The 13,304-nt window shown below is 30.6% G+C and overlaps 1 protein-coding gene across 1 annotated transcript; it reads left to right on the forward strand.

The window, feature by feature from the left end:
- Positions 1–1,919: 1,919 nt before the first annotated feature.
- LOC143079445 (uncharacterized) lies at positions 1,920–11,142 on the forward strand. Its single transcript, XM_076254790.1, has 7 exons — positions 1,920–2,731; positions 3,703–3,891; positions 4,630–4,725; positions 5,408–6,201; positions 6,611–6,809; positions 7,689–7,799; positions 8,844–11,142. The coding sequence occupies exons 1-7, from the start codon at positions 2,668–2,670 to the stop codon at positions 9,614–9,616; spliced, it is 2,226 nt and encodes a 741-aa protein (XP_076110905.1). The 5' UTR covers positions 1,920–2,667; the 3' UTR covers positions 9,617–11,142.
- The last annotated feature ends 2,162 nt before the right edge of the window (positions 11,143–13,304 follow it).

Consider the following 13,304-nt stretch of genomic DNA (forward strand, 5'->3'; position numbering starts at 1 on the left):
GCAATCAGTCAAAGAATGACTAAAGAAATACTTCTTTGAAATCGTTTTTTTCATTCAGGAAATAGGCAGAAAATCGTTGTCCGTTTTTCGGTCCTTTGCGGTAAGTGCCGAAATTTGGTCTCATTTTCAAAAATTATCATATTTGTTATACAAATATAATTCACCGGCATATTTCTTCAATTTCAACTATCCTTTGAAGTTTTTACACCCCAAAATCATAAAACGGTGAAATTGTGTCCACGGCGAATATGAGCGCCCCACTCTAACTATTCTGAGACTATCGTTTGGTGTGTTTTAATACTCTCCAATATCAGTCAGTTTTTTTCTTCTTCATATTTTCCGGCCAAGTCAAACCTTTTGTGCGGTGAACGCAAATATCATCAGCAATACCCTTATCATAAAAAAAACAATAAAGCTAGTATGAAAGGAAAAACCGGTTAACCACTTTGGATATTATTCACAGACAAAATTAGTTGAATACCAAAAAGTAAAATCACAAAAATACTGAACTTAGAGGAAAATCAGTTCGGAAAGTCCATAATCACATGGCAAAATCAAATAACAAAACGCATCAAAACGAATGGACAAGAACTGTTATATTCCTGACTTGGTACAGGCATTTTCAAATGTAGAAAATGGTGGATTAAACCTGGTTCTATAGCGCTAACCCCCTCACTTTAATGACAGTCTCAAAATCGAGAAAACAATTATCACAAAGGTACAACAAATTACTTCTGAGACAATTTTTTTTTAAGTATTCAGTTCTTCCTGCTGCAAACGAGAAGTTACTCCTTAAAATAAAGTGTTGTCTCGAGTTGTTTTCAAGTTACAATTTTGAAACATTCAGGGGACGGATGGACGTACGGACTACCAGACAGATTAACAGACAAATACATGTCGTCACATGCACTTAAGGTAAGTCATTTGAATACCACCGCGCATAAAACTTGCGCAACTACGATCCGAAGACTGTCAGATATGTTGAAATATTATTTCGGGATTAATTTATGAAAATGGGTTTTTCACTATTAAAGAGGTAATTTATTTATTAATAAATGATCAAAAACTCAATCATTATTTTATAAAGATCCTTTTCCGACGCATTTCATATTTACGACTTTGTACCGGAAACTCGAAATTCTTCAGCGTCATTCAGCCGTAAAGATGTAAATATCAACACTGCAACGCTTTAAAATGGTATTTTTGAAATGTAAAAAGGGTAAATTTTCCACAAACAAATTAATCAACAAATCTTCGACATTTAAAAAAATCAGGCATCAAAAAAATCAGTGTAATTCAAATTTGGCATCTGGAATAAGAGAGCACGATTATTGTGTAACTGTCAGTGACAATTTAAATTTTATAAAACCTGTGTCAAGTATCGCCGGAGGCAGAAGTGATAAAGAAGTTGAACTTATTTATGATAGAACAGATATTCTACCAGACAACCTGGTTCCTTTAAATTTTTGTAGATTTATTATAGAAATTGATCTGATAATTCAAGGCCTTGAGTCCTGTTCAAATTGTTTGAAACCCCTTCATCTGAAGGATTCATTAGGTGTTTTACCTAGAGGTTTAGGAGGATGGCTGTACATAGAGTGTAAACAATGTATTAGAGTTAAAAAAATACCACTGTCCAAGCGTCATTTCACAACACCGAGCAAAAGGGGTCCAGGAGTTTTTGATGTAAACACCAAAATTGCAACAGGTACATGAATGGCACTCTGAAAAATTATAATTGTATTTTTGTGTTGCTTTTTCATTTTTGTTATATATGTGATCAATGAATGATTTTTTTTCTTCAGGTTTAATTCAGTCATGATTTGAAGACAGAAAAAAATATTAACATGCATAGTAGCCCGTTTCTTGGTGGGTCATGGAGAAATTTGGCTTAAACAGTTAACCCATGGATTGTAAATTGTGTTTGACATAAATCTGTTTTAAAGGCCTAAAAATGCAGTACTGTTATATACGTATGACATTGACAGCCAAAAAGGAAAGGGATATAAGAAATTGATTTTGGTGAACTGATTAAAATGATGCATCCACATGTACAATAAAAACAACATGGTGGATGTCAGCAATTATAGGCAACCATAATACCTTCAACAATGAAAAAAATTATGTCATGGCATAGTCAGCTGTTTAATACCTAACATGAAAAATATGAGACAATTAACAGAGGCGGATTTAGGGGACCCCCCCCCCTTTTTGGGAAAAAAATTGTTGCTTACATTGTATATAGGGAATCACTGAAGCATGACTGGAACAGGCCCCCTCTTAGGTCAGTCAGTGGACCCCCACTTATAAAAATTTCTGGATGCGCCACTGATTCAATTATGAAGACTATAGTCAGACTAATTTATAACCAATAAATTGATAAAAAACCTATATGACAGACATGAACCAACAGCAACCACTGAACTTGACTGAACAGTCTCCTGACTTAGGACAGGCACATTAAGAATGCTGATGGGTTAAAGAGTTTGTGAGTGCTCAATTCCCCTAACAGCTAGGACTGTGCATTAATGTGAAAGAAACTAGTAAATCAGTTGATTTTCTTTCCTTGCCATGCTGGTTTCCATGTCAAATGGTGGAATTGAAGAGAATAGTTTACCATTTGTTTATTCTGTAATTTTAAATTGAACTGATGGAAACCTGAAGAGAATGATGTACAATTTGTTTTGCATGGAAATATCAGAGAAGACTGTTGATTGTTTTATTTTCATTGGTAAGCAATTTTTGAGATCAGTACATGATATATTTAAACTAGTGTCAAATATTACAAAAATATTTTGTAGATACAGAAGTGCTGTCTACTTGATTAAGGACTGCTTACTAAATTGTTAATTACAATCAGCTTGTTTGTTATTTATGTCAACTGTTTGTAATTCTTTGTTATTAAGCAGCTCCTATAAACACTTCATAAAATTGGAATGGCTCCATGTGTGGCAAATGTTTGATAAATTTGGTAAAGTATAAATAGTATAATAAACAACAACCATGCATAATTACAGCTATTTCATGTACTGATGTCAGAGGTCTTCCAGATTTGTGTTAATTTCATTATACTTCTTCTTTTTCTTTTAATTAAAAGTATACTAGTTCAGTGATAATGAACAACATACAAAACTCCAAATTATGCACTAGAAACTAAAATTAAAAATAATACAAGACTAACAAATGCCAGAGGCTATTTACTTGGGACAGGCGCTAAAATGCAGCATGGGTTAAACATGTTGATGAGATGTCATATATACATGTACATGTATATATATATATATATATATCTATCAATAAGATTTTTATTGAAAATAATATTAATATTAAACATGTTAGATTAACTACTTTACACTTTACCCACAAGTTTTAATATAGATTTAAAATATAAACCTACTAAATACACTATATACATGTACTTAATATACACAAATTATAATTTATTATATACATGTATTAATTTACTTTACCCTCAGTCTATACACACACCTTATACTTTTTTAAACATTTTTTTGCAATACAATATATGTATATACACAAGTTATACTACTTCTTTTGTCTTCAGAAGAAGCATTATATATCAGTGCTCTTTAAATCAAATATTTATTGCTGTTACTAAGGAAGTTTTTATTTTTCTCAATTTTTAACATGTACAAAAAAAATGTATAATACAAATCACTGCTATAATTTCATTTTCAACAGGCATGCTTCACGTAGGCCTTGGTGAGACCCAACTGAATAATCTGTTGGCCTCAGTGAATCTTCACTATTTGAGCGTATCTGGGTTAAAGACGAGAGAAGAAGAAGTTGGAGCAGCATTGGAGTCATATGCTGAAGAATCCATGACAAAATATCTAAATATGGAGTCTAATTTACAGGAAAATACTCACGGTTTGTTGTAACTTAGGGATGTTAGAAATGATAGGTCACAATATGGCCTTCAACAATGAGCAAAGCCCATACCACATAATCAGGTAAAGACGCCTTGAAATGAAAATGTAAAAACAATTCAAACAAGAACAGTGGGACATCTAGAAATTTTCATAAGTGGGGGGCCCACTAACAACATTTACCAGAAAAAGGGGGCCTAGGCCCCCCACTTAGTCCGCCTCTGATGAAAACTACCAGCCTAATTTATGTACAAAAAACGAAAATAAATATGTAACACCTAAACTAACAACAATCACTGAATGTACGGCTCCTAATATGGGACAGGCACATACATACAGAATGTGGCTGGTTTTATTATGTTACAAACGGGATCCCAACCATCCCCTAATCTGGGACAGCGACAGTGGTATAACATTACAATACAAGAACAAGTGGTGTAACAGTACAATATAAGAATGAATTATAAAAATCAGTTGTAAAAGCCTTAACTCATCAGATTGTTAAAAATACAAATATATATTTACATTGTCTGAAATATAAAATTTATTTGTACTCTCTACAAAAGCTGGAAAAGCTGAACAAGTCTCACCGTTTCTCCAGTTTATAAAGCTCATACAAGTAAAATAATTCATATTTTTTTCTCATAATGTACGAGTAAATATTGTATATACCTTGGGATGACTTTGCTATTCTGTGAAATTTTTTGTATACATGTTCTTTTTGTTATTTTATCAAAAGATTCTGATGACAATGAAGAAAACAAAGGGATTGCAGTATCCACTGATACCTGTTGGCAGAAAAAAGGCTCCGGGAAATCCTATAACAGTTTGTCTGGTATAGTAACACAAATTAACACTATATATATTAGTATTTGTTATGTCAGTGTATGTTTAAAAAATTGAAGAATATTATTTTTAAGTATCAATTGATGTTCAACTCAAATAATAAGTTTAACACAAATTTTTAGTCATGCTTAGAGATAGTAATTTGATGATTGGTATGTAGTCTTATCGTAACAAGTTACAGATCAAGTTCAGTTTTTGTTTGATCTAATGATTTTGTAAAGAGTTATGGTCCTTGCAATTATGAAATTCACTCACTTAATCAGTTTTCCTCATCTTTTCTTCTTGCTTGAAGATATTTATTTGAAAATTGGTATATAGTTTTATCGTGACAAGTTAAATATCAAGTTTGAACTGAGTTCCAGGCTGATTATTTTGTTATGGTCTTTGGACATAAAAAAAATCACTAATAATAAATGTTCAAAAAATTTTTGTTTATCAGTTTTGAATACAATAATAACTTGATATTTGTTGTATAGTTTACACAATGACAAGTTATAGTTCTGGTTAACATTTTATTGTAGTACAATGTAATTTCAATCTGTATGGGGACTATGTATTGCAAGGAAATGCTCACAGAATGCTTGTTATTATCCTATTGATAACATGCACAAAACATATCATGTTTATATACAAACAACATTAAATCTTTTGATATGTTACGCATGTTTTAGGATGTGCATCACTGATTGGACAGAAGACCGGGAAGGTATTGAATGTAAAAATAAAATCCAAAAATTGCAGAACATGTGATGTTGCAAAAAGAAAAGGTATAGTTCCAAAAAACCACAAATGCAGCAAAAATCATACAGGCTCATCTAAAGGCATGGAGCCAGCTTTAGTGGTTGACATGATAAGAGATGTAATAGATAAGGGTGTCAATATAAAAGAAATTGCTGGTGATGATGACACGACAGGTTTCCAAAGGGCACAAAATGTTCTTAAAATAAAACTTAAGAAAAGATCAGACAAAAACCATATAAAGAAAAACATTTCAAAACAGTTGTATGCCATAAAAAAGAATTACAAAGAGTTGTCACAAAGGGTCATCAACTACATCATGCAGAATTTTTCATACATGGTTGCACAAAATAAAAAAAACACAGAAGGTGTAACAACTGGCTTGAAAGCCATGGTAGGACACATTTTTGGTGACCATAGCTTTTGTAACACCAAGTGGTGTGTCTTCCTCGAAAACCCATTGGCAAAATTCAGTAAGTTACCATACGGCAAACCACTTCAAAATCCAGAGCTGAAGAAGGAACTTGATAGAATTTTTATTAAAAAATTATCAATTCAAGCAGAAAAACTTGCAAATCTTGCTAGCACTCAAACAAATGAAAACCTCAACCAAATTTTAGCAACAAAAGCACCTAAATATAAACATTACTCTTCATCTAACAGTCTGAGTTACAGGTTCAGTGCAACAGTGGCACAGAAAAATGAAGGCCACAGATATGTGCATGAGGTAATTAAATAAACTATTTAGAACAACATCTTTTATTCTTTATTAAATTTTTCTAAAGTTGTATCCAGACTTTGACAGAACCACAAAATCACATCCACATAAACATGGTAAACCTACGGTTTTAGAAATTACAGAACATTGATACCCATCAAAATAAATGAATCCTCAATATTATTATAGTTTAATAATATTTATGTAGAGTCAGCAAGGTATACAAACAGAGACATATATCGTCTTCAAATTTTAGTCATAACATTTCAGTCGGTGAGTGCGTACAATATTAAAATTAAAGCTGAAAATGGCACATGTTTACAGTTGTAATTATTAAGGTACCTAACACTACAGGAAGATAACTCTGTAAAGTCATCTAAATGTTTAAAAAAAAAAATTTCTGATATGCATTTAACAGGTTCATGAATCAATGGGGCTCTCACCAGGCAATTTTACCATAAAGCGTGCTACCTTAATGGATAAAATCAGAAAAAAATACAGTAAACTACAGAAGACGAGGAAATATAAAAGGAGAAGAATTGAGCTAAAGTCAGAGAAAAGTAACAGTAATGGTATAGCAGAAGTTCTAGAGGGAACAACTTATGAAAGCAATATTGGTACATGCATCTTCTTTCTGTTTTTAAATATCATGTTTGACACAATTACAATCACAGGAGAATGCCACTTTTAATTTAAAGGTCACCTTGCTGGATGCAATGGTGAGGTGATACCGTCACTTTGCATTCATGGTCATTTTTTATTAATTCACTTCTCACAATCAGTTTTTCCTTTGAAAAGAAACTCATGCCTTACATTTCAACATGTTTTAAATCAAATTTTCTCATTCATGTCACAGTTAATGCAAATAAGCTCTAGCAAACTCCTGAAAGCTTCTGGTTATAAGCCAAATATAATTCTAATACAACATCATTTGTAACAAATATATAACAGTTTATAATTGCCAATGAGACAACTTTCCACAAGTTACAAAATGACATAGAATATCTCTTTCTTTAACTATTATCCTCATTAGCACAATTAACTAACAGAAATAAACCAAATGTTTAGCAATAATCAAATAACAAGAATAATTATCATGATTTAGAGTAATTTCTCACAATTTGATTACCTGATATTGTCCTTATAAATTTCAGTACAATTTTCTATTACATAAATTGGAGTTATCTCCCTTATACCATTGAGATTATGAAAAAAAACAAGAAAAATTAGTGGCTTCAAATTCCTAATACTTAAAGATTAAATTAAATATATTTTGTTAGTATTGTCCAAATAATTGAATATGAATATAATAATATGTAATATAACAAAATCAGGAGAAATTCGTTACACATGTGCAATTGTCCTAATATGGAATTTATTTTGTGAATAAAATTCATATCAGGTTTTGCATTGCCTCAATGAATATGAATTTTATTCACCCGATAAATTCTTGTAATAGGACAATTACACAATGTGTAACTAATACTATTTTGTAGACATTGAGGATGATATAACTGACCAACTAGAAGAAATTCCAACTTGGAAACAGATTACAGCTGAAGAAAACTTTCCAATTATAGTATTTGATCTTGAAACTACAGGCTTGTGTAAGTATTCCTATAGAGAAATTTATGTGTTTCTAAGACATAATCAATCAAAATTTATTAGTGTAAACAGCTTCATTTTAACATGTAATTACATTTCTTAAAAATGTATGCTTTTGCTGGCTAACAAAAATCACAAAAAATTCCAAAATATCTTTCTTTTCTTCAAAAAAATACAACATTCATAAATGTGTGTGCTTCCTATGACAATGTCACAATGATGCATGGGAAAAGAACGAAATCGGGATATTATACTCATTGGGTGGTAGCTTAATATTATAATTACAAGATTGAATGCTTCTTTTTTGTGATAGTATTGGGTATATTCTCATAATAAAATATTCTAATTATTAATTGATTCCCCAATGAATACTAAATGTGCCTAAGTCATTGCTATTACACGACAATAAAACTCTGATATATACAGAACCGTCCTTGGCATTTTCAGTTGTTCGTGTTTTGAAGTTATCATAATGATTATAAAATAAGAAGATGTAGTATGGTTTCCAAATGAGACAATCCTCTACCAGAGACTAAATAGCAAAGGGGTGGTTATCTATATAGGTTACCGTATAGCCTTTGACAATGAGCAATACTCATACCACATAGTCAGGTATGGAAGGCCACAAAATGACAAAACCAGAAAAAAACTATCCACCTGATTTATGTACAAAACAATTACAGAAATACAGAGCTTATTATTTTTTTTTTTTTTTATTAAATTAACATTTTATTTCATAAATTAAATAACAAATTTGTTTACCAGATGTTCCGAAGTTGTCCATTGATGATGTGGTATATAAGTGTTTCTTGTCAATCATTTTTTGTTTATCCGTTTATATGGTTTAACAATAGTAATATTTTGGGACCCTTTCTAGCTTGTAGTTGGATGTGAGCTAATTATATATATAAGGGTCCATATTAAAGGACGTACTTTGATCTATAATAGTTTACTTTTATAAGTTGTGACTTGGATGAACAGTTCACTCATACCTCATCTTCTTATATCTTTTGAGTTTGATTAACAGATCATTTTAAAAATTTCAGCTCGTCAGTCAGATATTGTACAAATAGCAGCTGTTACTGAAAATGAAACTTTCTCAGCCTATGTTATGCCATCGAAGAAGATAACACCACAGGCATCTGATATAACGAAACTTGCATTCTTTGATGGGCAAATGTACTATGATGAAGTTCCTGTGGAAAGTTCACCACCATTTGAAGTGTTTACTAATCTTATTGCTTTTTTGTCCAAGTTTCCTTTTAAACCAACACTTGTTGGACACAATATAAAAACGTTTGACTGCCATATACTGTATAATCAGTTGAATAAATTAAAGATGTGGGATGAATTTTGCCTATATTTTAATGGGTTTATTGACACAAGAATGTTGTTTAGGAGTGAATATCCAGGTCGTCAAAGTTACAAGCAGTGTGATTTAGTGTCAGATTTTTTAGGGGAAAGCTATGATGCACATAATGCTTTGTATGACTGTAAATCTTTATTTAAACTGGTGCAATTACATGGAAATTTAGCTTCTCATTTCTGTAAGCATACATTTGATGGAATGTACCCAAAATATTGCCAAAATGACTTATCTTTTAAAGCTCTTGTTGAAAATAAAGTAATGTCAAAACAATTAGCCAAAAAGGCAGCTTCAACTGGGTTGTGCAAGAAGCACTTTATTTTATCAATTCAAAGAAATGGTATTGATGGACTGAGGGCACTTTTGTCTCAAAAAAATAGTTCAGGTGTAGTACGTGTTACAGCATCAAAATCTATAATTCAGAAGGTGTATGATTTTTGTTATGTGAAATGAAGAGTAAATTGTTTTAGATTCCATATGAATCTAATTATACATTGTAGAATCTAAATGATACAATTATAGTGAATGCTACTAGAGATTAACAGAAATTTCAATCTACAGGCATACTATGTCTTGCTCCTGTAACCATGCTTCTATTATATCAATAAGCAATAATTGTTATTATCAAAGAAACTCATTTCTTATGATGCCAAATCTTTGACCTTATGGCGAATCAGGTCAATATAAATAATATAAAGATTGAAAAATACTACATTGCACCATAAATGTTAAAGTTAATGTTTGTTTGTGAGCTAAATATTTGGATAAGAGTTTAGAAAATTTTGAGTGGTCCTGTAGTCTACTACACATCCCTTATTTTTAGCAATTTGATTGATCTGTCCATGCTGAATGTCAGGAAATAGAATTTTTAGTAGTAAAATTTTTTGTATTTTATAATGTTATCTATTATAGTTCTTAAATAATATGAAGGATTTAAAGTCAAAGGTGACATTTTGTTTTACCACAGTAAGAATGATCATATTGTGTACCACACATATGTTGTGTGATCCATATTAGACTAGTGAATGTAATTTGTTAGACAAGATTGATTGATTGTTGGTTGTTAGACAAGAAAAAGACCACTTAAACTTATATCTACTGTATATATATAGTTTATAACATCATGTTTCTATTAATTTAAAATGAAATATTCTATTTTATATGACACTTGATGGTAAAATTTTATCCAAAATTAACATGATTATTAATGAAATTTGTAAGATAGATATTTGTTCAGAATGATAGTATTAAAGAATGACTTGTGAGAATGATTTGTTATAAAAAAAAATGTTTATAAAGAAAATTTATAGAAAAATGATATGAGAAAATACACGTACATGTGAGTATCTGGTTTGTTATTTTACCAATCTTGTACATGAAGGGTTATGATGTAGTACTGTTCTTGCATGTATGTTAATATGTGCTGGAATTTATTTTGCCTTTTATCAAATAAAGAATTCAAACACTTTGCAAAGATCAATAAGAGTTGATGTGGTTTAAATTTTATACAGGTTGCAAGTCTTTTTCTTTTCTTTAACACATTTTTTCAGATTATCTTGACTGATGGTTTTTAAATTTTACTGTTCCTACTGACATTTTAGTTTTCAATATGTAATATTGAAACTGAGGAACATGTCTTGTTAGAGTGTCCGTTGTACGATGATCTGCGAAATGAACTTTTTAAAATTATTTTGTCAGAACACTCAAACTTTTTTAAATTTTTCTAATCTGGATAAATTGTCTGTTGTTCTAGCCAGTAACTGTGATAGTATTATTATTTATAGTGCCAAAATCTGAAAATTTATCTTAGATAGAAGACATTGTTTTTTTATATCGTTAAACATTTTGTAACTGTAAATATAAATATTTTAAGGATTTTTTTTTTAATCTAGCTGTACAGTGATATTTAATTTTCAATATATATACATATATATATTTTAATCCCGTCTCTCATAATTCTTTTTAGAATGGCATTAATATTTTATATTATTGTATGTATTATGTTATGTATTGTGATATTGATGGTGAGACGTAAATAAACTATTTGTATTGTATTGTATAATACAATTAGTGTTTGTTACTACTGTGATAAATTTTCGTGACAGATAATAAAATTGCAAATGTTAATTTAGAGTTAAACATTATAATTCATATAATATGATACATAATGGACTAAATTACCAGTCTATTATTTTAATAAATAAATATTGCTTATAGTTCGTGCTTGTATTTCTTTTTGTATATTGAACAGAATAAGTGCAATCTTATATATCTTGGATACATAATACAGATCCCTTTCATCAGATTGAGGTCATGTGTTTTCTTCAATTAATTTTATAATTTTTTTTTTAACTTGGATGCAAATGGAATAAAAGTCAACAAAGCCAATTGACATCTCTCTTTCTGATTAACATATAGAGGACCATTTCAAATTATTGATCAACCTGTAAAAAGAATGTGTGTTCAGCAAATTGGTACACAATATAAATACTCATTTATTTTCCAGCAGAAGTTGTGAAGTGAATGTTGCCCAAACACGTGTCTGTATATAACTATATCTCAGAGCATACATGTAAAAAAGATGTGGTTCAATTGCTAATATAACAACTCTCAACCAGAGAACAAATGACACAGACACAGAAACAGCGATTGGTAACCATAGTCTTCAACAATGAGCAAAGCCCACAACACATGACCAGCCACAAATCTTTGTTTGCTTTCTTTTGTGAAAATGTTGAAATGTAAACATTAATCAAATTTTTATTGTAAAAATAAGAATGTGATATTTTTGACAATGAAACAACTATTCAGGTGTAGTTTGAAGTAAGCAACAATAGGTCACCTTATCTTATGGTATTATCATTAGCAAAATGGCTTCCACTAAAATCTGTAACATGGTAAAAACGGTAATTACAAGTACTCAAGACATTGATAATTGATTGTTGGAACTGTTTTGGTCAATTGTTCAGAAAGAGATGCTAATCCTCAAAATCCACAAATAGTACATCAAAATTAGCATTTTCCCACAAAATACATGATAAAAAAATTGACATGAAAACAAGGTAAGAAGACGACAATTAGAAAACCACTTGCACATTTTTATGAGACACAGAGAGATTGATGCATGCAGGAAAAAGGGGCGGTGTAGGTGGTGGTAGTGCATTTGGGGGGGGGGGGGGGGGTTGATTATGTAGGGAATCCCTGAAGCATGACCGATGCAGACCCCTACTTCTGGATCATCCAGTGAATGCAACTCCAATTCATGGGGTCAAAAAGTCAGTTTTTACAACATATTTAAAAATTTTGATAAATATCTGGATATGATTTGGAACGCCCAACACTACCTTTACATCATTTTTCAAAATTTGTGATTTTTTTTTAAAACGAGAAGAATCTACAAGATCGAATTATTTTTTTGTGTATAAAATCAAGTTTTAATAACATAACATTTTCTAAATTGTATATAAATTTGGTTGAAATTCAAGTACAAAAATTAGTTTCTCAAAATTTGGGATTTTGTGTTAAAAAAATTGGATTTTACCCAAATTTTGGTCCAGATATCTCAAAATTACTTATGAGGCTTTCCTTCAATATAACTAAAAAGTGTTTCAAATAATAATTAGGACTGAGAATTGACTTAATTTAGTTCTATTAGTAATGAGTATTTACATTAATCTTTTTCCGGGAAATCTGGGTACAGTTATCTCCCCTTTCTGAAAATCCGAAAATATTCAAGCAAATGATGAAATATTTCTTTAAAATGCACGGTGACCCTATGTTTTCTTATTATTTTTTTTTAGATCTATATCTTTGCTACAATTTTAGAGAAAATAAGAAAAATCTGTCTCATGGAATTTTTTTCTCAACTAGGGAAAGATTAAAAATGCCGATTTCCCTGTAATATCTATGTAAAAAACCTCGAAAATACACAATACTTTGGATGAGGGTACTGACCAAACAAGCACGGTGACCCCCATTTTTTATTGTTTTTTTCGAAAGAGTATTTTATAAACTGCATTTACTTAAAATATAAAAAAATTCTGTCTCAAGAAATATTTAGTGTTGATCCACCTTAATGAAGTGCACTATAATATCTTTTAATTTAGTTTGGAGGTCAATGACATGAACACACATAACAATA

Source organism: Mytilus galloprovincialis, chromosome 1, assembly GCF_965363235.1.
Source record: "Mytilus galloprovincialis chromosome 1, xbMytGall1.hap1.1, whole genome shotgun sequence".
NCBI lineage: Eukaryota > Metazoa > Mollusca > Bivalvia > Mytilida > Mytilidae > Mytilus > Mytilus galloprovincialis.

What these genes read in the sequence shown, in the direction of transcription:
- LOC143079445 (XM_076254790.1), top strand. Translation starts at nt 2,668, where the DNA reads ATGATGTACAATTTGTTTTGCATGGAAATATCAGAGAAGACTGTTGAT. An exon ending in TTTACAGGAAAATACTCACG is followed by an intron (nt 3,892 to 4,629) that starts GTTTGTTGTAAC and finishes TTTTATCAAAAG; the next exon opens with ATTCTGATGACAATGAAGAA. An exon ending in AACTTATGAAAGCAATATTG is followed by an intron (nt 6,810 to 7,688) that starts GTACATGCATCT and finishes ACTATTTTGTAG; the next exon opens with ACATTGAGGATGATATAACT.